At 41.0% G+C, this 27297-nt stretch overlaps 1 protein-coding gene across 1 annotated transcript in view; it reads left to right on the forward strand.

Moving 5' to 3' along the window:
- Positions 1-27297, forward strand: part of KCNH1 (potassium voltage-gated channel subfamily H member 1) — a 173821-nt gene that overhangs the window by 8495 nt on the left and 138029 nt on the right. Inside the window, exons 2-5 of the mRNA XM_030236208.2 lie at positions 2481-2604; positions 2851-2957; positions 12733-12861; positions 20270-20388. Of these exons, the coding sequence (XP_030092068.2) occupies positions 2481-2604; positions 2851-2957; positions 12733-12861; positions 20270-20388 (479 nt within the window). The remainder of the gene's footprint in view (positions 1-2480; positions 2605-2850; positions 2958-12732; positions 12862-20269; positions 20389-27297) is intronic.

Genomic DNA, 27297 nt, shown 5'->3' on the forward strand with positions numbered 1-27297 from the left:
CTGAAGAAATGAGATGTGTTTGTCAGCTATGTAAAGCCAGGATCAAAGAAAGGTCAGGATGCATGAAGTTGGAATTAGCTAGAAGGGAGAGACACTTCAGAAACAATGGGATCATCAAAATCTCTGACTTGTTCTTTGGTTTGATAGTTGTGCAGAATTTTTCTTTTAAAGCTTTATGGGTGCATAATGATCTCTCAGCTTGCTTCTAACTCACAACTAAGCCCAGCCTGGACTCTCATGAAGCATTGTACCTCTACATGCTAGAGAGGCTCACCCAGTGCTGACTAATGGGGTGCATAAAATACAACAGTCAAGTCATGCTGACTTAAAACTCACATGGTGAGGGTGTTGACATCTATTTGCTGTGGTAGCTTGATGATTAGAACAGTCACTTGAGAGCTGAAATAATGTCTGAACTTTCACTGCCTAAGATAGCCTTATCTTCTAGGAGAATGTCCAAACTGATTTTGGGGGAGAGAAATGTGTGCATGTTCTCTATGCATCCAGTCCAAAAAATTGGGCTTTGCTGGGCCAAAACATAAGTAGGAACATGATTCTTCAACTCCTGCAATAATGACAAAGAATTGAGTGTTAACTGTGAGAACTGGGCTTATGTAAAATTTTAGGTATTGTAACAAACATGGGAAAGGGGGAAAAACAGCCTTAAAATATCCCCCTTTTTCATTGTTTCCCGTGGTGTAATTTGGTCTGATTTCTATTTGCTGTGCTAAAGTTTTTCAGTTCTCCTCTCCTACACTGCTCACAGAGCTTCCAGCTCCCAAGTCCTTGAGAGCTGTGCATCTAGGGACTAGACTCTTGCAGTCTCAACTTTAGGAGATTAAATCCCTTGTGGATTTAGGGCTTTGTTTTCACCTGTAAATAGGAGATAAGAGCATTGTTGTAACTCACAGAAGCCTTGCAAGGCTAGATAAAAGTAGTATTATCACAGTGATGGTTATCAGAAATGTGTCCTATATAGCCTTCAATGATAAAAACCCAAAAGATTATTTATCTGAAAACAATAAGTGTGAAGGGGAGGCAAATTCTTAACAGGTACTCTTTAGGAAGTGGAGAGAAGGGAAAGTTATCTTTGGAGAAGGGGAGGCAGGCAGAAGGAATTCTTAAGTAATAAATGCATGGAATAACACTATTCAGATCAGGGCAGGACCTCACCTAACTTTTGTATTTGCCCTTTTTTGTCATTTTCTGTACTTCCTGATGAAATTTTAAAATATCCTAACAGAGTCTAATGTAGTGTTTATAACATATAAGACACTCAAAAGCACTTGCTTTAGCAGTGAGAAATGACTTGGTTTATGAATGTAGGAAGGGGTAAAAGAGTTGTATTGTTTTGGGGAGAAAGTGCTTCAACTAAGCAAAACCCATGGGATTTAAAAAAAGGCTGTGAGAAACAAAGCAGCTAAAATATCCTGAAGTTATATCACTGGTGTATTTCATTCTAAAAATACACTTAATCGTGCTTGTGGAATTGGGCAGTGGATTTTGCTAACTACAGGACTGCTTTATTTAAATCCACTTGAAGTTTGGGGTGAAAGATTTTGAAAGGGGAAATTGAAACAAACTAAACTCTTTGCAATTAATAGGTAAAATGTAATTTGTTTGGAGGAAGCATTAATGAGCTCTATGGATGTGTGAGCAGCTGGGAGTTGATACTGAAAAGTAGGCAGTGTGGTGGACTCCTGTAAGGGCTCTCCTTAAAAATGAGTGCCTCTTGATCTCATGAGACTGCCCAGCCTTTCTTTCAAAAGCCAGAGGGTCTTTGCAGCTGTGACAGGAGCCACCATCTCTTGCTGCCTGCCAGTGCCCAGGGAGCAGCCCTGCTGTCTGTCTTGGCACAGGTGCAGGTTTGAGTTGGCAAGCATAAAAATGTGGCATGCACATCCCAGCAAGAATGGAGGCGTGAATCCTGCTTAGTTGTTTTGGGTTTTTTTTTTGTACTGATTGAAACTACTTCTGGCTTGCATTGCAAACAAGGAGTTCCTTCTGCTGGTGTGATTGCTAGCCCTTAGTTTGGAGTGCTGGGCACGAGTGTTTGAGCTTGTGTGTCCAGCAGTGAAGGCAGCCCCTGTGTCTGCATTCAGGGAGGAGAGGTATTGCTCATGTGTTGGTTTGGCCACCTGTAAGAGGCTTCTCATTCAAACTGAGTGTCATGTGTCTCAGTGCATGTGGCACAGAGGGAAACAGTTTGGTGGATCTGTCCTCAGTCAAGAGATGAATTTTACCTGCTTAACCATCATGTGTTTTATTTATGCTCCGTCTGAGTAATTAACACTTCTTTAAAAATAAAAGTTTACTTAAAAATTAAAACCAGGAATAATCCTGTTGACTGCAGTGGGAACGATACCTGGGAAAATTGTGCAGTGACTGAAGCAATTAGGATTGGGTTCTGAAATGAGTATTTCCTCTAATGCAACCACATAGCTTTGACTAATGTCTAACTGATGTGTTTTTTCAAACAGATACTAATTTTGTCCTGGGTAATGCCCAGATTGTGGATTGGCCCATTGTCTACAGCAATGATGGATTTTGCAAGTTATCAGGATATCACAGAGCAGAAGTTATGCAAAAAAGCAGCACCTGCAGGTATTTGAGAACAGATTTATTTTCTGTTAAGTAGCTTGTAGTGTTGTGCCTGTTGCTTGAGGAGAAAAGTAATCTGTTTATTCCAGTTTTGTCTTTTGTCTCCTGGGGCTACATCTGTCAAATATGCTTTCCAGGTGAAACAAAATCAAAGGAGAGCCATTTCTAAATGGGTCCTTTTCACACACTAAACAAATGGCTTTATGTCTTTGTCTGGTGTCTGACTTGAATTTCTCCCTTTATTTGCAGTTTTATGTATGGAGAGCTGACAGACAAAGACACAATCGACAAGGTCCGGCAAACATTTGAGAACTATGAGATGAACTCCTTTGAAATCTTGATGTACAAGAAGAACAGTAAGTAGTCAATTGGTTTGTTCATTAATGTAGGTGTGCAAAGTTGCTCTTCATTGTACTGTAAACTGCAATTCTGTCACCCTGGAGGACAGTGCTTTATCTGGGGCTAAATAAGCCCCAGTTCTGCCACTTGATCTGGAAAGGAGAAATGAGAACATTAGAGATGAAAGTCACTCAGGGAGGCAGAGGGAGCTTTCTAATTTGTTCTGACATTTGGAGTAATCTGTGTGTGATGCTTTAAGACAACACTGAAGGTTCCATCAACGATAGTAGTACACAAGCTAGGTTTAGGCAAGTTTCCACTACAGAGAACACACTTTCTCAGTTTTTGACAACTTGATATAGCAAAGCCAGTGTATAGTAATTTTGGAATAAAAAGAACCCATCTTTTGTTTTAGAATCTGAACTACTTCAGATGTTTTCAGATGAAACGTCGTTTGTTTTGGACAAAAAATCCTTAATTGGAACTCGATATTTTTCCTAGGAAATTCAGTCTGTCTGTAACTGCACATATCAGCAGATGACTTGCCCCAAACTTGGTGTGGACTATGTCATTCAGTTATTTTCATCTACTTAATGAAGATGAAAATACTTAATCTACTTAATCTATGTCACCTGAAGTGTAAATACACTGAGGTCTTCATCCTAGCCAGATGTTAAGCTGAAAAAATTGCATTCTGCAACTTATTTTGCTCCTAACAATTTTGCCTTGTAATAATGAAGCTGGTGCTGCCTGTATGCACAGTCTGCATGGCCTTGCTTTGTGCTGCTTTCCTCCTAGGGCTACCTGCCTCCAATATTTACCTATTTTCTAAAAGCTGATTTCTGTTCCTAGCTCAGTTTGTGGCCATGGGGACCATATGCAGCTCACATCTATGCATCCAAACCCAAGTAAATAAGCTGCAGTCCTGAGATCTGGGAGAGTCTGGAATTCTCTCTTAGTTATCAGTGATTTGGCACTGAGAGACGATGCAGCCACTCTTCTGTCACGCTGCAGCATATGGCCTGCAGTGGGGCCTCTCTGTCTTTTATGCAGATTTAGAGCAAGGTAGCCGTGGAGTGAGGAGTGTTTCCTGCCCTGCTGTGCACTCCTCCAGGAGAGGTGGCCTGGAATGAAGCCCAGCTGTGCAGAGGGTGTGTTGTGTGACCTGCCGAAGGACGGAGCTGCCGCGGTTCTGCTCCGTGCACAGAGGGTCACAGGCGTGGGAAAAAGGGAAGCACAGACCTTGCTTTCAAGTTTAACAAACTGCAGAGCACCTAATGTTTGTTAGATTTGCAGCTTTAGAGATACATTAACTACTGTTACACAGACTGACTAATAACACTAGAGGGTTTTAATTGAAAATTATCAAAAAGGGGACATCCTGGAACTTTTTCTCAATATAAGCCACATCACAGAAAAACACTGTCCTATTTACCACTCACTTTAGCACCCAGACTCCTAAGTGGCTTTTCCTTTGTAGTCACCTTACCTCTGCCTGCAAGTTTGGCAATGATTGAGATAATGAACCTGATTGGTTCTAACCTGCTCTCAGTTTGAAAGCTTGGGAAAGGACCCTGAATTTTGTTAGACATCTTTTTTCCTGCTCTTTGTTTCTTGTTTGGTCTCTCTGATCTTTCCTCATTCTATTTTTCTTTTTCAGATTAACCAGGAAAATAGATTTCTCTTGTTCTTTACCTGTCTACTGCCTCTTTATAAACTAACAGACATGACAAATAGCAATTTTTTTCCCCAGTTTTGAGTTGTTGGATAATTGGTACATTTTCCACAGCCTGCACATTTAATGTAATTCTGGCTGTTTAAACAGTACAGTCTCTATCCATTTGGAGGAACAAAGAAAAACAAAATAGGAGTTTTAAGTTAATAATGATGTCTGTAGTACAAGTCAATCTTGTACTTCTGGGAGCAGCTATTTTTTTCTTTCTCTGAGAAACAATTATTCCCTGGTCTTACATGTCAAAGCAGATTGAGACTTTTAATGATGCTACTAAAAGTGATGGGCTATTTTTTTTTTTAACATGGCATTCTCCATGGTGGTGACCCAGTGTTAGTATTTACTTGGTTGCCTGATAGGAATACCCCATCCAGCTGTTGATAGGTACAGTATATCCACAAAGTTCATTGCAGTTCACAGTATTAACTCTAGAAACGACTACAATTTCCTGCTTTCATCATGTTTTCATTTAGGCATGCTGCCTCTACCTTGGCCTTCCCTTCCTTTGTCCAGTCCTCCCCACATCCAAAAGTGACTACACTCCCTGTTTTCAGAACTTGAAATTAAGATGTGATAGAGATTTGATGATTCCTTGGGCTAGGCCCTTGATAACTTAGCAGATATGTAAAAATCATTGTTATTCTCTGGAAGAATTGCTTCCCAGAAATACAGAGCTTCTTCAGGATAATTGGAAGCAATTAGAGCAAACAGGTGCATAGCCACCAGATTTTTGTCATTGTTGCTTTGATGCCATCCAGTTTCATTCAGTGGGGATTCATTGTCATACCTGGCAGGAGACAAAGTGAAAGCTTTCTTTAATCAGGACTGCAAAATGACAACAGACAGACTGACAGTAATTTCACATGAGAGCTTCAGTTCCATTGTTTAATTAGATGTGAGCGCCCAGTGATGCTGGAAGTATTGTTTATTTTTATATGGGAAAATGAAAACATTACTAAATCTGAAGTCAGTGGAGATAAATGAACTTATTCCAAGGAAGGGTACAGCTTATGTATTAGAAAATATTTTATATCTACCCTTAGTCATATCTTACCTTACCTGAATTGATGTGTTTTAAACATTTAACTTCTTATGAGACTTTGACAGCCATTTGTTAAGTTTTCACACTTTATGGTCAGCCTCATGAGTTAAAAATGCCTAAATAAATTAAACTTGTATTTTCTTTGTCTTATATTTCCTCTACAATGTAGGCCTGGCATACAAGCAGTGCAAAAGCAGGCTTGTTCTATATGAACTTGCTTTCATTACTGATGATGTATATTTTTGTAAGAATACAAAATTCACTTGCTTCTATCTGCCCCTGAAGATGTGGCGTCCAATTGAAATCTAACCCCCTTTTCTATGCAGTACTTGACCCACTTTAGTGGAAGAATATTTGAAGTGGGGTGAACTCGTCAAAGGTGAAGTGCATCAAGAGTTAGAAAGAGTCTTCAAGTGTCCCCTGTCTGAGCAGAGGCATTCCCATTGCTCATGGGCTGCAGCTGTGCTGCAGAGAGAGTGTTAAGACACCTTTTTTTTTTGTGTTTCAGAAATTCTCTGCTGATAGGACCGGCAGAATGCTTGCCAGAATGCTGGCTTGGCTGTAGGTAACTACTTTGCACACTGCAAAGCAGTTTGGTAAAGCAGTAGCTCTTTGCTGAGTAGACTGACTGTGGTGAGAGTTGCAAAGGCTGGGATGCACTTTCAATTTGTGCTGGGCTTCACTTCCCTGTTTTCTGGGTGCTTGAACATTTAACAAATTTAAAAGCATGAATATTTGTGTGTGGGGTTTTTTTTTTTTTATTTGATTGTTTGATTTTTAAAATTTTCATTTTAACGTGCGCACAGTCTTCTCCCCTCCTTCCTTCTCCCTTCCCCCAGTGTATTAGAAAGCCTTCAGGTGTCAGATATTGACAAATCAGTCTAAAATAGTGATTTGGTAAATTCTACTTGCATTTCTCTTTGGGACCAGTGCTTTCTACAGAGGTTCAAAAGCAAACACCCCATCCTAGTTTACAGGAAGCAAAATTCACTTCAAGGTGGTAGACCTGTGATTGCCCACCACCCCACTTATGAGAAAAGAGTTTCTCATAACTGTTATTGGTTCAAACCATCTAAACCCATTTATACTTGTGTGTGCTGTGCCTGTAGTGTCTCCAGATGGAAACCTTTGCTAACCCTTATCATTGCATAGGAACAGAAGCAGGAGAGAAGGAGGGTGCTGGAGTCAAGTGACAGATATCCTCATCAGCCTCTCACTGAAGTGTAGCTCCATTATTTGTCAAGCAGTATGCACACCTGCATCTCCTGTGAAATCCATCTGTGTGAGTTCAGTCACCTTCAGCAAGGTCAAATTAAATATTTTGGACTCATAAAACTGGTAATTCCCATTTATCATTGTCTTCAAATGTGTTGGCAAGCAAGGCCTGCTGTCATCTCCACAAATATGCACAGAATTCCCAGTAGTAATCCTTAAGTATTTTTCCTGCAGTAAATGAAAATAAGATCTCAAAACTTTACTGTGTCTTCCTTATACTCATGTTTTGCTCTTCAGAGAGCTCAGAATCACAAGACTCTGTGCTGAACCTTGTTTTCTACTGTGCTGTTACAGTGTCATAGGATAACCCTTGTGAACAGCAATTCCACCTTTGGGGACTAAAATTGATTTCCTTATCTTAGCATGTAAAGATCTAACCTGTAGAAGCATTAGGTGCCACAGCATCCAAGCACCAGATAGAGAAGACACCAAGATAACAGCTTGAAAGTGCTGGGAGTGTATTTGAAAGGTTTTCCCTTTGAAAGAGTGGTGAGCTGCAGGCTGAGTTGGTCTGTTCTCATTTGATACACACTCTCTGCTCAAAGCTAGAGTCTATAGGAAGAATTTTGTTCTTTGTCTTGCATGGTCAAATGTCATGGGCTTCTCTGAACAGCTGGTTAAAATCTGTGTGGGTGCAATGGCTTGCCAAACTCTCTCTGATCACACCTCATCTGTTGTTTGGCTAGTTTGACATTGGACAAACTGTTCGGTCAGTGTGGGATAGAGAGAAACAATCTTATACTGAGTACCTGGGAAGAAGTGAAACCCTAAAAGGGGTGGCTGTAATGGTCAGCCATGCTGTTAATATAACTAAATTCCTGCTGTCTGCATTGCTGCATGTAGGAATTGGTGGAGAAAGGGCACATTTCTATTTCCATACTGCCAGACTGTTTCCCTCAGGACAACGGGTGTCTGATGACTGTTTGACTGAGACATTATCAAGTAATGCAGAGGTTGTGCTGCTTAGAGGAAACTTGCCTCATTCATTAATGGCAGTGTAGATGTCAGGTAAATTGTCAAAACATTTTTTCATTGTATTTTAAAATTAATTAATTAGTGGAAAGAAAAATTGTGTATTCCAGTTTTATTTAACTATGCTTTTTGTAGTTTTGAAAAACAGTTGGCCTCTTTGGTTAAATGGCTCAAGGTATGGGCAAAGAGCACATTTAAACAGTGGTTTTTACTTTCATATAGCCTATTTTTGTTTGGCAGGAGGGAAAACTTAGGAGAGCTCAATGGTATGCTCATGGAGAGGCTGGAATAGACCTTTAAGATCTCTTTCACTTTGATGTAGGGGTTTCTGAAAGACTTCAACCAAAGTTAAATAGCATGAGAAATTCTGGTGTTCCTGCCCAGTAAGAAGCTGAACATATCATTGTTGAAAGACACAGGACTGGAAAAAATGATAGGGAAGAGTCAGTAGTATTTGTCTTTCAGATGGGAAATGGAAAGGAAGGCAGGCATTTAGAGTGTGTTGATCTGGAGAAGACTTGGGACTTGAATGGGTCTTTGCTTTAAGGCAGCACCATAAGAACAGTGCTTAGGCCATAAAAGCCTATCAAGATCTGCACCTGTTAATTCTGGATTGGCTATGTAACTTTGGTACCACGAGCCAGGCTGGTCCCATGACTGCTGTCAGGCAGTCATAGTAGATTTTCATTTCTTCTCACTTGTCCCCACTGCTTGTCCTGCAGCTTTGGAGGGGCATTCCCTTTTCTAGTATGAGTGGTGCCATGCCACTAGACAAAGGCTGGATTCTCTCACTGCTGATTCCAAATCTAACAGAAGCCAATGTAGCTCATGAGTGTTTACTTTTTTGTTTGTGCACTGGTATTATCACTGAACTTTACCAGGGAGAGGGGTTGCCAGGACTAAAGACAAAATGTAAATGGAAGTAGATATATTGTTGGAAACACTGGTAAACACTTTCTGTGTGGCTGTGCATCAGTGCAGACTGGGAAGTTGCTCTTGTTTTGCTGTGAGAACTCTGGAACATGCTGCAGTTTCACTGCCTGAATAACCACAGGCTGAATCTGAAAATCACATTATTCATTAAAATGGCCTTTTTTGTGCCTCTTGCTAGTCATGGTTGTCTGGCTGAGCAGGGATGTTGGCTTTGACACCAAGAGCATGAGGTCTGCCTGTAGGACGTTGAAATTCTGGTTTCCGACCTGATTTATTAGTAGTTTATACGTTAGGCTTTCCTGTTTAATAGTTAAATAAACTGTTTAAGAAGTAAAATTCTTTTGATAATTAAACCAGCATGCAGCACAAAAGCTGAGCATGGCCACTTCTTGGCTGAGCCATTTGGTGTGTTCCCACGTTTCAGATCCCAGTTCTGCTGTGAATGAGCTCCTGGTTGCAGAGCACTGTGGAAGGCCCATGTAACCCAGCACTGTGAGCACACACCTCATGACTGTATTTTTATATCCACTTGTCTCCTGTTCACAAGAGACACCGACAAGGTGTTGGAGAATGCACTGCAGGGAAAATACAATGTTGTGGAGGCAGATACAGAATTTTTCATCTACTTCTTTCTGCATTTGAAGTGTTACTGTATAGATCCCAAACTGGAAGGTGATTTCTGCAAAAATTTTTCATTTTGCTCTGATGGTGGCACTCTGGAAATTACAAGGATACCCAAATAGTGCATTTCATCAAACACACCTACTTTTAGCTGTCAAGAACATCTGGCTCTTTCTTTTAGCCTGTGGGGCGTATCACTGAGTTATACACTTGGTTCTAGGTAAAAAAGTGTTTTGTCTTCCTTTTTCCTATAAATAATGCAACACATCAGTGGGAGTCAAGGGAGACAGAAAGTAAAAACCCTGCTGATAAAAGCTCCTTGCCCTGCAGCAGCCTTCAACAGTTTACTGGGGAGAGTCCTCTTGCCATTCAGAACATGTTGGGAAATGCTTGCAACAACATACTATAGCATAACCATAAAGGGAAGGTGACATCATTCATCTGACAATTAGCCAGAATAGGAGGGTGAATTGCATCCTTTCTGTCTTGAGTACAGCATCTTCAAAAGCACAGTAGTAAGTTTTTATAGCTATGAGAGGCAGGGAAGAAACTGAGTGTGTAATTCAGTCTCAGTGCTCTGAAGGTTAATATTGTGAGCAGCCCATACAGAATAGCTGCAGCTTGAAGTAGTGAGACAATACAAAGTGGTTTGGGGAGGGGGAAAAAAAATCCCTAATCAAAAAAAGGGCATGTAGATAAAGATCAAAAAGCAAGGCTGTTGATGGAGATGCTGGCTGATTAAAAAGTTGCAGTGTTAGTGAAGGGTGTTGAAGTGGGTAAAATGAAAAGCAGTTAGTCCCCAAGGAGTCTCTGTAAAAGCAGGATACGGATTTGATCAGTCTCAGAATAGTTCACATGTGAAGTTGGGAAAAACAAGTAGGCAAGAAGAAATTGAGATAGGCAATTTTAGGAGCTCTTGAGAAAGAGTAGTGTAAAGGGTGTTACTGTCTAGAAAATTGCTGTTGGCTGCTTTGTGGCAGTGTCTTCTAAGCTCATTAGCAAGTTAGTGATGATTTTACTGGCACGGTTACTTTGCTTAATCTTCTTTCACACTTAGCATGTTTGTTTGTTCATACTTTTTTGGAAGGGGTTGTTCAGGAATGTTAACTCTTTAAAAAAACATAATATATTGACCCTTGAATACTTTCTGCCATGCAGGCATATTTCAGAAATGGCCACCAGTGATTCCATCTGGATTTTTCTGCTTTTTGAGCAGAGGCCTCCATGCATCACAGACCCTGCTGTTTATAGAAGTGGCTGTACATATGGCATGGAATCTCAGCCAGAGCTTGAAACTGCTTGTGTGTTATGCAGGCACAGTGGGAGCCTTAGGAATTGAACTTGGTTTATGGAAGTTGTCCATGGGTTTTGGAGATGCCCTACCTTTCTGTAGCCAGAAAAGATTGCTCAACACTGAGGCTGGGAAACAGCCAGGTGAGGTACTGGTAACAGCAATCTCTCTTATATTAACATAGGTGGCAAAAAAGCTGCCTTTGCTTCCTTTTTTGGACTGTAACTTGTAAGATACCTGAGGTTTTCTTGTCACCCTTTGACAGCCAGGAAACACAAGTTGCCCTTGTTACTAAAAACTATTGCATTAAATATACCGTGGCATGCTCATGTTAAAATACTGAGCAATTCAGGTGAGAGAGAATCTGATCTCTAGCATAGAAAATGGTCCTGTGACTGAGAAAGAAAAGGAATAGTCTTCTAAGATCACTGTTTCTAAACCAGACTTTGCCACATGAGTGAAAAGATAGTGTGGTGCTCTTTGTTCTGGCTTTCCCAGAGGGTCAAACTCCTGCTGATCTTAGTTTGGCCCCTGGTATGTAGATCCTTCTCTCCAAACAAATCTCAAAAGGGACACATAAAAAAAAATATTGCTCACAGCAAGAAAGCCTGAATCTTCTCTCTTACTTCTTGTGCTTGCAAAGGCAATGGTGAGTTGTTGTCACAATCTCTGAGGGTGTAGGGACAGTCTGAAAACCCATGTGCAAACTCCCTGAAGGCTGAGGTCTGGAGTGTCCCTACTGTGAAGTACCTCAGAGTTGGAGAAGTCATCTTTTTATCTCTAAAGTTAAGACTGCTTAAAAATGGTGCCTTCAGGGAGGACATGTTCTTGCATACAGGAGCTAAGTGCTTTGTTCTGAGCCCTCCAATCAGCTTATACTGAAATGTCACTAAAATCTGTGGTGAGTCACAGGACTCAGTGGTGAACCCGTGAAAAGAGTGGTAGACACTGCCTTGTTCCATGGAACTTCATTGGTATCACTAGGGCCTTCTCAGCAGTCTCAGGAGAACTGCCAGAACTATGGAAAGGCAGGGCTGACTGACAGATTCTCCCCTCAAGGTGATCTGTGTGGATAGAGATCCAGGAGAAATGGCAGCAGCAGCAGCTGAAGGGTCGTATTGTGGGACCATCTTTTTCTGTGATGTGCAGACTTTAATCTCTCAAGCAGTTTTAATTAGCAGTTCATCTGCTGCAGTAATTAGGAAGGTGCAGTTCCATGCAGTACAACTTGATCCCATCCCCAGCATCATGTGATCTGGTCCTAATGGCTTGTTCTCTCCTGAAGTCAGTGGAGTCTTGCTTCACACTGGAGGGATTTGGAGCAGGCTCAGGCCAAGGCAAGCTGGAGAGCAGCTTGTGAAGGGTTTCCCTTGCATGGGGGGATTTGTAGGCTGGGCCAGGGCTCCTGGAGCTCAGCTCTGAAGCTAGACATAGGCTACTATAGACAGTACTTAGGGCATGGTCTTTTTTTGGGCATTCTCTGTTGGCAGGGAATTATGAAGTTGACCAAACTGGTCAAATTCCTGAGTTGAGGGTCTGTGTTATGCTCGTGTCCTAGGCACAGCTGGCCCATTCTCAAATCCTTCAAGAACCAGCAGGACACTGTCGTGTGCAGCCTTTGCACATACATGGGACTCTTCTTTCAGGAGATCACAAAGCAGTTCTTAAGTTCAAGTGTTAACTTTGCAGGTGAAGTTCAGAAACAGGGTGATTCCTGGAAGATTAAAAAGCTAAGAAGAGCCAGAGCAGAGAACTTAAATAACAGACTTGTCGGCTGCTTTGTTATTTTTCCAAATAGGTGTTTGTAAAAAAAAAGCCAACATTAAAGTAACTTCTACAGATGGCTGATTTGAGATGTAAACATCTGAATGGCACATTTTCTGTTTTGCCTGCCATTGACCAACTCTTTGATGTGTTTGTTTCCAGGAACACCTGTCTGGTTCTTTGTGAAAATTGCTCCAATTCGAAATGAGCAGGATAAAGTGGTTTTATTTCTTTGCACTTTCAACGACATAACGGCTTTCAAGCAGCCCATTGAGGATGATTCATGTAAAGGTTGGTCTTTTTCACAGTTATATATTTATGCTGCTTTTGTTTGTTTGCCCTGATCTAGAAAGAGCTGAAGTCCTTTAAATACCCAAGCCAAAGAATTAAATGTTAAAATAGCTTGTAGCTGTGCCACTGGGGATGGCATTTGTGCAAGAAATGGTTGCTGATTTCTTTAGTAAAATTGTTCTGGCCTGCCCTGGAAAGGGTCATTGCTAATGAAAGCCCCAAGTGCTTCAGAAAGACCAGTTTACATAGTAAATAGGTACTGTTCTTCCTTTAAAATACACTATTAACCCACTCTCCAGCATAGCCCTTGAGGATTCACAGTGTTGCTCAACAGCCCTGTACAAATAGTGTGTGAAACTGCATGCAAAAACTGAGGAATCAACCCTGGCTGAGTCTAGCAAAGATCAGAACAATTAAATTCTGCCTGACTTGATGTTACTTGTCATTATTATGGGATTTCTTATGTTAAAGTCCTGTTCTAGTTTCCCTTAGCCTATGTGAAGAGATTCCAGTTATCTTAAGTGGAATCAGGTTTAAGCTGTCCTGGAGAGTGAAGTAGCCCTGCAGTGTTCTGCTCTTAACCCTTTGCTGAGCTACAGCCTGGAAACCTGGCAGCAAACTCAGCTGTGACAGCAGCATAAACTTTCACTCAGGTTCAGATCCCGTCAGAAACAGACCTTTTGTACCCTGTGGAGGATTACAGAGACTTGCATCCTCTGGGGTAAAAAAGGATGTAAGTTCTCCTGTTGTTTGCATTTTTGTAGTATTTAATAATATTTGTAGTATTAAATTAAACAGGAAACTTACTGTGGAGATGAACTGATTTACATTTGTTCTCAAAATATTATTCTTTAAAAACATAGTTTCTCAAAGTGGAAACACCTGTTACCATGAAAAAGGAAGTACAACCTTGACAAACATACCCTCTTCCAGGCTATGTGGATAATTTTTTTCTCCTGTTAATGCTATTTGTTTGGTTCCTTACTGCTTTAATAAAACTAAAAATCTTAGCTTGTCAGAAAGTTTGGGTCTATTTTTCCCCTGCCTAATGGTGCTCACTGTATACTGATGAGGAGTGACAGCACAGATAAATAAGCATGATGCAGTAAAGCTGGCTCTCATTTATTTGCTGCTAGTGAAGGCCCTTGCTTCATTTAGTCTGTTGATAAGCACGACTTTCAGTCAGGAGTGCTAGCTGTGTCCTTTTGCTTTCACAGGGGTTCCCCAGTGTGGTAGAAATAGTCAGTTTGTCCTTCACTTTCAACACAAAGACACATTTTAACTTTCTTTTTTTCAATACAAGTATGTTGAAGAAAGGAACTGATAATTTTGTTTTCTTTTTAAATCTCCTCTGTATCTTGAAATTATGCTGTTCTTGCAGTGAGCATGGTAATTCTCAGTGGTTGCACATCTGCAGCAGTATAGGCACTAAACCTACATATAAATGCATGGACTTACAGAGGAGTTGATAAGCAGATTTTCTCCCTCTGGCCCACAGAACCTGGCAAAATGACTAACAGAGGTTGCAGACAGAAGAACTGAATGTATTATTTAGAGGCCACTGATTCACAGCTCTTCAATCTTTCCCTGAGTGCTATGTCTTTATGTACACAAGGGTTTGTGCACTAAATGAGTCTTCCAAATATTATTTCTGGATCTCCTAAAATTAATAAAGTTGCAGAAGTTTCATTCTGGTAAAAGAGTTCTCTGTCACTTAATGCACAAATCAATCTCGATATAAATGGAACTGCACTTTCTGTTTTCATCCTTAATTTATCCCTTTTTCTTCCATAATATACTTGCTGTAGGAATTTTGTTGTGTGATATTGTATTAATCACTTGATGGCTAGATGAGCAATTTCTTGGAGGAGCTGATTTGTCAAACGGAATTTTACATGTGTGTCCATGTTTTTAATGTACAATCTCATTGTGCAATTGTATGCTGTGAGAGGGGGAAGAAAAGGCAGGTATGAGGTGTTAGATAATCATCTGTAGTAGGCTTTGGGATTCACAGAGTGGAAAAATGTTTTTGGAAGATCTAAAAAAAAAAAGATAAAATTGTACTAGCTTGTTCTGAGAACCAGTAACACACATGAGCTTTGAAGAGGATATATTCTTGGTGCTGTGTGCAGTGTCACACAGGAACTCTGCAGCATGCTTTTGAAAGAGGGCAATTTTCTTAGGAATGTTTCTCATATTCTCAACCCAAATGAACTCTCAATCTGAAAAACTAAAACTGTGAACTGAAAACTGATTGCTAAATCAATTCCTTTTCCTTCTTTCACCTTCAGTCAGCTTAGCAAGTACTTTCATTTTACTGTGTTTGTCTGTGTAATCAGTTTCCTATGCTTATGAGTACTTGATATGTAACAGGTTGCCTGTAGATGCAGACATGTTAATAAAATGTGCTGTTTGCACAGTTGCAGGATGTTATGGTTTAAAGCATTTCAGATTTTCAGAATCAATGCCTGTGTGTCTATGTAGAGAAAAATATGAAATCGATCATGTTCTTGTACTACATAAAGAGCGACTGATCTGTCAGGCTAAGCCTGCTTAGCTGTGGTGTATCTTGGTTCTCTATCACCTGCTGGCAATTTCAAGCCTGATTGTTTGGCTGCAAATGATGCAGCTCCTTGAGTGAAAAGTGTAGAGCTGTAATGGCAGGTGTTTGACTATACAAAGATGAATAGGCATCTTTCCCCTGAAGGTGACTCAGAGGAATAGAAGGTCCCGTTACCATTTTTCATGCTTACTTTTTTTTTTTTTTATTGATTAATAATGTCAGACATTGGAATAGATGCAACAAGAAAGTCACATAAAAAGTAGACTTCTCATTGTGGCCTTTTTTTAATTGATTCAGATAATTTAGAAATGCTTATTTTATGATTTCCATGGAAGGTAAGTAAAGATAAACATCACTGACACTAAAAATAGTGTCAGTGATGTTGATAATTTTTTAAATAACCTCTTTCCACTTTTTCCCCTTTTCTTGCCCCTTGAAAAAAAAATCAGGGAAACGTAAAAGAGGTTTACTTGAATAGAAGAAGGCAAAATCAAGCTGTAGCATAGATAAGTTAGGCTTGTCAAGTTCTAGGTCATCTTCTTAGCTGAATTTTAACATTTATGCTGTATTTGGAATTAATGCACTTTGTCTGTATATGTCTCTCCTGGTTTGAGATCTAACACACCAAGAATGAGATGCTTGAGAATAGTGTATAAAGTGGAGGGCATCACTTTATGCAAAACAATTATTTGTGCAGACAAACAGAAACTGTGCTTGTACTCTGAGTGGCTTGTAAGAAGTTTGCCTGAACAGGTTTTGAATGTATGAATACAAGGTGAACATATCTAGGAGCATCTTTGCTGTCTCATAAGAGCTTGAAAACTAAGCTTTGGAACCTAATTTATGCTTTTGATGCTTCATTTTTATACAAAGAGGTGGTCAAATTCAGCATCACTGAATCAAGTAGTGAATAGTTGTTATCCTCCAAGATGCTGCTGCCTTCTGTGCTTTGTAGCATTCATCAGTTGCCATCTCCTCTGCAGAAGATGCTTATTTCATGTTGCAGCTAAGCTGTCCTTTGCATAACAAACAGGAGTACAGACACAAAAAATATTTTTGTTTGTCTCCTTCATCTTAATTCAGGGAAAATTCACATTTCCTCTTTTTTTTTTTTCCTTTTTGTTTCTGGAGGTTTTTTTGAGGATTTTTTGTTCTGTTTTTAAAAGATGTATTTATATGAACAGAGCCAGTGTTTGAAATATTTTGATTAAGATATACTCTGCTTTTATCTGGATGAAATATTTTCCTTAAAAAGAGGAAACAAATGAAGGGGAAGTAGTGAGTATATTAAAAACTTCAGTATGCCTTCCCAGTCCAGATGGAAAAATGATACTGTTTTAGTCATGAGGTTTCAAAGAGAAGGAGCACTGCAGAGAAGCTGGATGGATGTAAGCAAGGATCTTTCATGTGTGGGAATACAAAGGTGGCTTGAGAGGAGGCAAGAACTGCTGGAATCTTGATTTATTCCCATTTACACAGTTGTGTGAGCAACGGAGCTGTGGACAAACAGACTTTTTCTCTGGCAGACAATGGCTTCTTGTTCTGACTAGGAATTGTGTAAGTCATGGATCAGCAACGTGGTAACAAGGGTTCTGTAACTGCCACAGTTCCCACTGTTTGAATTCTTGAGTTATCAGGAATGAATTGAGAAGAGTGGTAGGAAACAAATAGCTACCTACAAATAAATAATAAGTGCTTTGTGCTTGAGTATCAAATACAGAAAATTCAACTTAAGGCCATTGTTAAATGAAACTGCATGCTTTAAAGAAGAAAAGTTTTGATGCCACAGCACAAAAGTATATTTCAATGCCATCTTTCCACATGAAACAAATCTCAGAGGACAGCTTTTGTAATCATCTTGTCTTGGGTGTAATCAGAAGCAATTTCTGTTCACCTTTTTGTGAAGAAATGGTGGAAAACTGAAAGAACTGTGGAATGCAGGAGTGCTGAAATCAGTGATGTTAATCTTGAAGGCTTTCCATCCTTTTGAAGCTGGAAATGTTTTAATGTCATTGCATTGCTTTGTCTGTGCATGGTATTTTCTGCAGAACTGAAAAAAGAGAGCAAACAGTGATAAAAATGGGTTAAAATCAAAGACAGGAGCACAGGCAAGCACTGCCATGGGATGGTATCCATCTTTATGTTTGGTTCCTGAGTTTCAAGCTGTCTTCTCTTCTATGTGAGCTTATCTTGTCTGAGTGATATATGCCTGTATTAGAACCATCTAGGATCACTAGATTTTAAATTTAATTTATATTTTCTCTGTTTCTAGAGGAAAACAATGGATGTAGGGCTATACCAACTGCTTGTGTTGAAAGAGAATTCCTAATCCATGTCATCTGGTCCCTCTGCTTTAGCAGGACTGACACCAGTATATTCTTACACCATTTTGAAGCTTAGTTCCTCATTTTGGAAAGCTTCATGACCCTTAACATTTAGTGTTTGTGTTCAGTCCTGTGGCTTAAGTCCATTACTTGACCTGTCTTTGTTAGATAGATAACTGAGCTGCTGTTGACTGTGTCTGTCCTTAGGGTTCTGGAGGAAAAAATGCAATAAATTCAACAGGTACTGTTGTCTTTTCAGGCATTACTGGAGATGTTATGATTCAAAAGGTTTAGTACTGGCATTCTGTTTAATTTTTTCTGTTTTCTTTTTCCTATGCCACAATCTGCAGGTCTAACTGTATGTTGGAGTTGCCACATTTTTATCTTTTTCTTTCACAAAAACCAGAACCTCAAAAGGCAATACAAGGAGGAGAGTGTTGTGTTCTAAAGATGAAATTCTTACACGTTGCACATGGGTTCACTGCCTGGTTTTAGGCATCCCATGGCACAGTGGTGGGAGCATCTCCTAGCTGGGCTCTCCAGTGTGTGGACAGAATTAGAATGTGTAGTCCCAATTTGTGTGCTGCTTTGGAAAGCCAAGCTGAAAAGAGACACAATCTCTCAGAGCTTGGAGTAGAGGGGGAGATCTAATGTTTGTGGAAACAGTTCTTTTGTGAGCCATTTAGGCACCCACAAGTGTGATGTTCAGCACGGAGGGCAGAGGAGATGCTTGCAGAGGATGCTGAGGAGAGAGGCATGGGTTGAACTGTGCCTTTCAAAAGATGACTCCTGGGAAGAAGGGGGGACACCCGAAGGTGCTCAGCATTCATAGCCACACATCATAGCACAGAGTTTTACTGGCAGTGCTTTTGTGCAAGAAAGCTCAAGTGAGGTGCTTCCTTTTCATCCTCTCTGGGTATCTCCAAATAGCCCAAATCTTAGAACAATGTTTGGAAGAAAATGCACGCTGAAAGTTTGTGCTCAGGTTTTGAACCAAATTTCGCATCTACCAGGATAATTCCCTCCCCGTCAGTCCGGTTTGAGTTAGTAAAAGGAGCTGTCTATGTTACCTGGCAATAGAAACATTTTGAGCGTGGTAAGGGAGGAAGGTTTCGAGTTCCCGGGCGAAGCTGGATCCCCGTGCTCTGTTCCGTTTCCTGCCGGGGCTGCCCTTTGCGAGCCAGCCCCGCTGGTTCCGCTTCAGCACCACGGCCAGCGCCGAGCGCCCGACCCGCCGCCGCTCCCTGCGGGCCGCGCCGGGGCCACCGACCGCCGCCTGCCCGGCCCTGCGCCAGGCGCACCTGGCATAAAGGCAGCTGTATCCTGGGATGTGTCAAAAGCAGCGTGGCCAGCAGTCAAGGAAAAGGATTCTCCTGCCCTACTCCAGTCCTGTGTGACCCCTGTGGAGTGCTGCACTCAGCTCCGAGTCCCCAGCGCAAGAAGGACCTGTGGAGCGAGTTTAGAGGAGGGTCACAAAGATGCTCAGAGGGCTGGAGCACCTCTGCTGTGCAGACAGACTGGGAGAGGTTTGTGTGCTCAGCCCGGAGAGGAGAAGACTCCAAGGACCCCGTACAGCACCTTCCAGTACCTAAAAGGGGTCTACATGAAAGCTGTGTAGGCAACATTTTCAGAACCAGGTTCTCATTATAAACTGAGTCTTCAAAGTTCTGAGCATCCTTAGTTGGAGTAGAAGATGAGGGGTAGGAGCTCAACATTTTTCAAGGTTGGGACTAAATGCACTGATTCCTTTCAGTATACCAAAAATATCCAGATGTATACTCTGCCTATCTGTTATGGCCAAGTACTGCTCATAAAGATTATAGTTGTAGTTAGCTCTTGTGACTGTCATTGAATGTCTTCTATTTTCAGGGATATTTGAAATCACTGTAAAAAATATTCTGAATTAAAATTCAGTATATGACTTCTCTGCCAGAAGCTGCTAAATGTTTAATTCGTGTTTGAGAAAATCTATCAGTATATTCCCCCTTTTGTTTGGACAGAGTAAAATTAATGATTTTGTTTTGCTTTTCTGCTTTTTATTATCTTATGTATATTTCTCTGCTTATTCCAGATCTATGCTTGATGCATCTGAGGCTAGATTCACTTCTGTTACAGGCAACTGCAATTTTCATTGTGCATGACTCCAGCCTTGCATCTTGATTAGTCTGAAGTGTCTTCTGCAGTGCTGTGAGATCCAAACCTGATCATTAGATTTAATATGAGATTATTGTATAGTGGACATTTATCCTTGCAAAATATGCAGTTCATGTGGCAGTACTTTTGTAGAGTCATTGAATACAAAGTCACAGCAGTCATGGGTTTTATTATTGTACCACGCTGACACCTATTCTCTGACTTGCTTTTATCTGGTACTTGGTTAAATTATACTCCCTTCTGGTCAGTATTAAAGCAGATTGCTCTGTTTTAACAACTTCTTCTCCTTTTAGTCATAAGAGGCTTTCTGAGGTACACTTGCAGCTTTTTTTGGTAACGTGTGTCTAATCTTGCATGTTTTCTCAAGGTTGGGGGAAGTTTGCCCGCTTGACGCGTGCCCTCACGAGCAGCAGAGGGGTGCTGCAGCAGCTTGCTCCCAGCGTGCAGAAAGGAGAGAACGTTCACAAGCACTCAAGACTTGCTGAGGTAATTTTTTCTTTCCCCAGGAGGCTGCAAAGAAATGTTTTTAGCCTTTGTGGGTATGTCATCTCTGCGTGAGCCAAGAACTGTCAGTCCTCCCTGCCCTGGGAATCTGGTACATGTGCTGTGAAATGTGTCCTAACAAATGAAAGCAGGAGTCCCAAAGACTTCATGTAACCTAATTGCAGTGTTGTGTTCCATATCTTAGCAAAGTCTTAGAAAGCTGTTATTAAAATAATACTTTCTCGCTTAGTTTCCGTTCTTCTGAGGATCTTAGTAAGAGTAGGATCTTGGACTATCTACCTATGTAAAACTGAGATGAGAAAAACTCAGTCTAGGTACACAAGGGAATCCTGGAGAATCCATGGCAGGGTTATTCTCTGAATTAATTTATGTCTAGTTACTTTTCAGTGGGATCCCAACCCTGCATTGCTAACTGGTTAAAACCTGTGTTTAAGTTACTGCTTTTATGGACAGAACAGTTGTAAGATGCCACAAGCAGCACTGCAGGGAGATTAGGAAAGTGAAACCTTGTGATTTAAGTAGCCTCTCAAAATTTTGAGATAAGCTCCAGGCAGAGAAGGCCCCTTGAAGCACTTGGGGTTTGAGGGCTTTCACCACGAGGGGGAGAGACCGTCCCAAGTTTCCTGTGGCCGTCTCCTGGGCCAGTAGCAGGGTCACCCTGGGGTAAAAACAGCCTGGGGAGAGGTTTGACATGGTGTTAATGACAGCACAGCCAGTATAACATGGCAGTCCTGTGTCACTTCCTGCTGGGAATGCTGTGGCAGCAGCTATGACTTGGCAATAATTCTTGATCTTCCTGTGCAGCTGGGGGTGTCAGGTGTTGATGAGTTCCGTGGGGTGTCCACATAGTCAGTTGTGCTACACTCTGCTGGTTCTGTTGTATCTGTCTCACTTCCTATGCAAACTAAAAGTCACCTGGCTTCTTATCCTGTCTAATGGCAGGATAAAAATTCCTGCAGACAGGATCTTACCTCTCAGTACTTAATACAGAAGAGCTCAGGAGGGGAAGCCAGTATCTGTTGGAGCAGAGAAATAACATGGATCATGCTAGCACAGGGGAGGGACAGACATTCACACGGACACCGTACTGCAGCAACACCCTGCGATTAACACATGCCCACCCTGAGGCTGCTTTAGTGTCCTGGGATTTGGAACAGTATTCCTCTTAATCCTACTCAAGGCTTCATATCAAACAATCCTTTATTCTCTTTAGATCTCTACCCTTGAATTTTAGTTAATGCCAAAATGTAGGCAGCAAAATGTAAGACACAGGGTCTGAGGTTATTCTGTTTGGCAACAGTCTGGACATCAGTGACTACACGTTACTGAAACTTTTTGCAAGTCCATGTGCTCAAGAAGTCTTTGCAAGTATTTCTACTGGCACAGCCAATTGATTCATTACAAATAATAAAGGGCAAGAGTATAGTTTACATGTCTGAAAAGAGTTTCTTTAATTGCTGACTGAATATTGCAGTCATAATTTTACAAAGAACATTAGCCCCAGCTGTGATGTTAGGTAGCTTTTTTTCCTGCTGTAATTCCATTTAAGCCAATAGAACTACACTACAGAGAAAAGAAGAGTGCAGATGATCATACAGACAAGACCACCTTTCTTTACTTGAAGATATATGGGTGCCAGGCTTCTTATTCTGCAGAGGTTTTTAGATAATATTGAATATGGGATCTCTAACAGTTCCCTGTTGTATTTTCAAATATTTTTTCTTTTTTTCTCCTTCATCCCTGCAGCAGCCTATCTGAAATTTTAAAAGGATGAATTTTTTCATCCTTTTTCTTTTGCTGCTCACTATGACATTTCACATCAATCTTGTTTGTGTGAGAAGGCTCCATGTTTATTGCAGTGTTATTTGTGTTGCTCTTAGTTATTTATCACTTGTATATTTGAATGTCTTGGGAGGCTGTTGCATCCTAGAACCTGAGTAGAGCAAGGTGTTGGAGCCTGCCACAACAGCTTACAGTTTTTTATTGTTTATGGAACAGTTTAAGAAAGGTGTTAGTGACAGACTAACAGGCCATGGATAATACAAGCACTGTCTGTGAAGCTTCAGTCTCTGACTTTTGCCAGTAGGCACAGATTTGGTTTCTTTTAGCCTGACTTGTCTAATAGCAGTCATATGAAAACTACTCAAATTAATTATGCAATTAACACAAAGGTGTTAGGTAACTGTGAGACAACATTTTGCAATAGGAGTTTGTAAAAGTAACTGGTGCATTTCTGTTGCTTAATCACCAAGATGCTGATTGTAGGAATGGTTCTTCCTGGTCACTGCTGAATGAGTATGTGTGTCATCTGAAACCTGTGGTCTTAGCTGATGTGTTCTGCACCTTTGCCAGGCAGTTCTGGGCAAACAAGACTGTGTCAAAATTAAAAAAAAAAAAAAAAAAAGTTATGAGAAATAAAAGCAGGGAAATTATAATGCTGCTTAGCAGCACTGCTTAAGAATGGAACTTCTGCCAGTTTGGGGTTTTTTTTAACATTATTTACCAGGAACTTATAACTGACATTAAAACTGCCAATCAAAATATTGAGCCTTAGCACCTAGCCCTTAGTTTGGGAGCAATTTGTGTGGGTGCTTGGGAAAACAAAAGCAAGGGAGAGTGAGAGAAAGCAAACAGGTGCAGTTGAAAACATGAAAAGGAGAGATTAAGCTGGAAATGAGAGTTTGTGTTAGCTTTTTTTTTTTGCCCCCAGTCATACTGTCATAAAAATAAATAAATCATTGTAACCACATTTGATGCAATTTATGACTCCTGACTTGGGATATATTCACCATTTTGTAAAAAAAAAAATAGGATTTAAAAAAAATTTGCTGTGTTTAAAAAAGAACACAGTCTTGTAAAACCCGTGATGAAATTTGGCGTTTCTGCTCTTGGAATAAAATTCTCCAGTGTTAGAGAGCTATTAAAGCATCATGCATCATTACCACAAATAATAAATGCAGATAATACAGCTGCATTATTCTGATGAATAATAAGTAACTGAAATGATACTTTCATTAATAAGCTTCAGAAATAAATATTTCTTTTGCTATGCTAAAACTGTGTAATAGTGAAAAGTCTTCCAAAACCAGAGCTGTTTCAATTATTCAGAAAATTGTAGTAATCAAATTGTCCAGTGCACATGAAAGGAAGCTCAGCATATTGGTTTATATAGTTGTGTACATTTTCTTCATGATTACTTTTATATCAGTCTCTTGGGGTTTGGTTTTTTTCCTCTCCAGGAGAAGTAGCTTTACAAGCAGTTTGAGTGTGGTTAGTTCATGTGTAACCACACCTGACTACTTCAGCAAACCTGTCTCAGGTTGGCACTGCTCTCCCTAGAGGCTGAAGTGCAGCAGGAGCACCTTGGAATTGGTCAGAAGGAACTTTGTGTTTGCTGGATGGTGCAGAGAGAGTGGGGTTTATGGCTCTGAATCTCCAGATGATCCAGGGGTGGTGTGTGTGTAAGGAAGGATGGTGAGGAAATAGACTTGGTGTGGTCCCTGGAGCAAGGAGCTCTTGTAACTTCCAGTGCAGTGACCTAACAAAACCTTGATCTGTAGCACTAAGCTCTGTGGACCTCCTTCCATGCTTTCTGTGCAGTGCTGAGCTCTTTTTTTGTGCTTTATGATAAAGACACATGCTTGTTCTCTGAGATTAGGCTTTGTTGTAGGCATGTTTCTCTTCCTTCAGCGAAATGAAAAATTTGGTGCCTTTGAGAGCTCCTGGCTGGCACTGCCAGGCACTGTGAGACTTTTGCCAGTGTGCAAAGCAAGTTGCCTTTGCTGGGAGAGATAGTGTGAGCTGGGACAGTGCCCTTCTTTCACCTCAGGCTGTGAAATCATCTCTAGCAGAGCCAGCAAGATGGGCTGGTTTTACAAAGGTGTGTGTTAGTGATGTAGTGAGAGGGAGCCCAGGCTAGAAGTTGTCACCTCCGTCCCACCCAAGAAGAGGACTGGAGGCACCTCTGGCTTTCTGCAGGTGGCTTTCCCCATCTGGTGAGTGACTGGAATCCCTGTGTCATTCCCTGATGCCTGTCTCCTGCCCCTTCATTCAGGATTCATGCCCACAGTGCTGGTGCACATCCTTCTGCTGGAGACCAACTAAAGCCACAGTCCCTGGTCTCTTTAAATAGCCATTGCTAGGCCTTCTCCAGAGACTCCAGGGGGGTATCAGAAGTTCAAAAGACTTATTTATAAGGTCCCTAGCTATTCAGATAGTTTAGAGTATGTTTACTTTCCAAATAGGAAGGGAAGGAGATCAATCAGTCATCAATCCTTTTATTTTCCTGTGCTATAGCCCTTGAATCTCAAACAAGTAAGGAGAGAGTGCTTTGTATTTGGTGATGACATTTTAAAACACTGAAGCAGCAGTTTATTGTCTTAACAAGTTGGAACTAGAAGTCTGGTTCTTCTGCTTTCAGTTCAGTTTTCCATCCTTACAGTTCCACTGGCTTTATTTTAATGGCTTTTTTTCTATTTACAGCAAAACAATGAGCACCATAATTTAGCCCCTTCTTTTTTGCCTTTTCCCTAATTGGGTATGCAGGTATACATTAGTATATTTTTCAGGAAATTTAGTTCTGTTGATGCAAAATTTCCACAAATTCTTGGAGTACAAAGAGAGCAGCAGTGACCAAAAGAGAGTGCCTTATGCAATTCTCAATCTATAATTTATGTATGTATAGATAAGAACCACCTGACAAGAGCAAACAATTTTTTTCCAGTTTTTCATGGTTGAGGTTCCTATGCTGATTAGAATAGTTACCAAAATATTGGACTTACTCATGTAATACCAGGGACTAAAAAGAAAGCTGTAGTAGACCTGTGGTTGCAGAAGAAGCAATGATGCTTTCCTGCTGCAATTGAAGGGTGATCCTGTCTCCCCACACCAGTAAAATCTCAGCCCTAGAACTGAAATGCTGCTCAGTGAAAAATGTTGCTATGTGATGGAGGTGCTTGGTTTTGCTGATCAGTTATTCCAGTGAGTGAGGATTGCAGAGGACTCTCCTTGCCCAGTGAAGCATATTTCAGGCTCAAGATCCTACACTGGAGCTGCTGCTCGTGCAGAGCCTCATGAAAGCCAGTAGTAACTCATTGCTTTCCAAGTGATTCAGGTACAGCTGCAATGTGCAAAAGGGAGGGCAGGAGATATTTGCAGTATTGATTTGGGCCAGAGCTTTTGTTGGGCAAAGGCATCCCAACATCTGTCACTAGCACTACAAACAAGCCTTGAAGGGAATGATGCTCTCAGTACCCACAAGGACTCAGTACAAACCTCTGCCTCTTCCAGTCACATCAGTGACTTTTGGGGACTGCATGGGCTGGCCAGTGCTTCCTGCAGGCAAGAGAGACTGCATGTGCTTTGTGCTCCTTCCAGCTCCTCTCAACACAGGACAGCTTAATTCCCTTTTATTTTTGGTTGTATGGAGAACATAGATGAATCAGGGTCAGGATCAATAGGCTCTGTAATACTGCAGTGAACATGTCTGAGTCCTAGTTGGGTCTGCTGAAGAAATGTTCATTTCTCCTCTTTGCTGTCATTCTAGACACTCACTAACAAAAATACAGTCTTCTTATTTTTTTAAAATCAAATATTTTTTCAAATTCCTAATGCCTCTGTGGTAACATGCAGGTCTGTCAGAGAAGGTCATGTTAATTCTCTTCAGAGGAACATACTCAAAGTCAGCAGGCTTGAAATTCCCATTCTCATTTACAGGTGTGTGAGGAGCTGTGGTCTGACAGTGTCTGACCCCTGTTGTGTGCACGAGTAAGTGATTATGTGAGGTTCAAAGCAGCAGGGAATTTCATCTGAGACTGTTTTGTCCAAGTAGATCTTGTGTAGCTGATCATTTTCTTTTGTCCCCTTTGGCTGAAACTGTTGGAAAAAATCTTACCAGTTCACCAAAAAAAAAGAAAAAAAGAAAAAAAAGGCACTCAGAAAAGCCTGGAGATAAAATCCACGTCTAAATAACAGACATTAAAAAAGCTGAGATAAGGAGAATGAAAGGAAGACTTCTATTCTATTCTAGCTGTGTTGTCTTATCTTTTCCCAGAGAAAAACAGACATTTAATTTCCTTCCCTGCTTCCTATTGCTCTGAACTGGGTGTAAATAAATGTGAAAAAGGAAGCATGCTCCTAAATACTTCTCACAGGTTCTGTGAGTTTGGCATTACCAAACACATTTCAATCAAGCAAGCCTTCATGTTTCTTTCAATTTTCATTCATAATTCATCCAGGGTAAAATCTGCTTTAAAATTTGACTTCTCTTTATTTGGACACAGGTTCTTGATGTTGGTTTCACCCTTGTGTATATCCACGCATATAAACAAACACATTCTTATTCATAGGGATGTGAAAGAAACTTGAGTTCCCAAGAATTACACACATGATAATGTTGTTTTTGCAGCAGTGGGCAGAACTGGAGAGAGAGCAGACATAAAATGGGCAGCATTGATTGAGACTGCAGTTATGCAAAACAGTGCTCGGTGTCAGCATGGGCTCAGCTTGAGGCCCAGGGTTTAAAACACATGCTGGCAGAGGATCTTCTGCAGAAGTGCTTTTCTGAATTCAGACCTAACTGCAGTGTAACTCAACAGTGTGCCTTGGCAGGTCCCCTGAATCCTGCAGTCAGTCCAGAGGCCCCTACAGCCAGAGGGACACTGAGACCTTGGATTGTGTCCGAGGAAGGGCAGAGAAGGCAGTGAAGGGTGCAGAGAACAAGTCTGATGAGGAGCAGCTTGGGGAGCTGGGATTGTTTAGCCAGGAGAAAAAGAGGCTCAGGGGGGACCAGCCCCTCTCTACAAATGCCTGAAGGGAGGTTGTAGCGAGGGGGAGATCTCTTTTCCTCCAGGCAACAAGTACAGGACCAGGGGAAATGGCCTCAACTTACTC

Source organism: Serinus canaria, chromosome 3, assembly GCF_022539315.1.
Source record: "Serinus canaria isolate serCan28SL12 chromosome 3, serCan2020, whole genome shotgun sequence".
Taxonomy (NCBI): Eukaryota; Metazoa; Chordata; class Aves; order Passeriformes; family Fringillidae; genus Serinus; species Serinus canaria.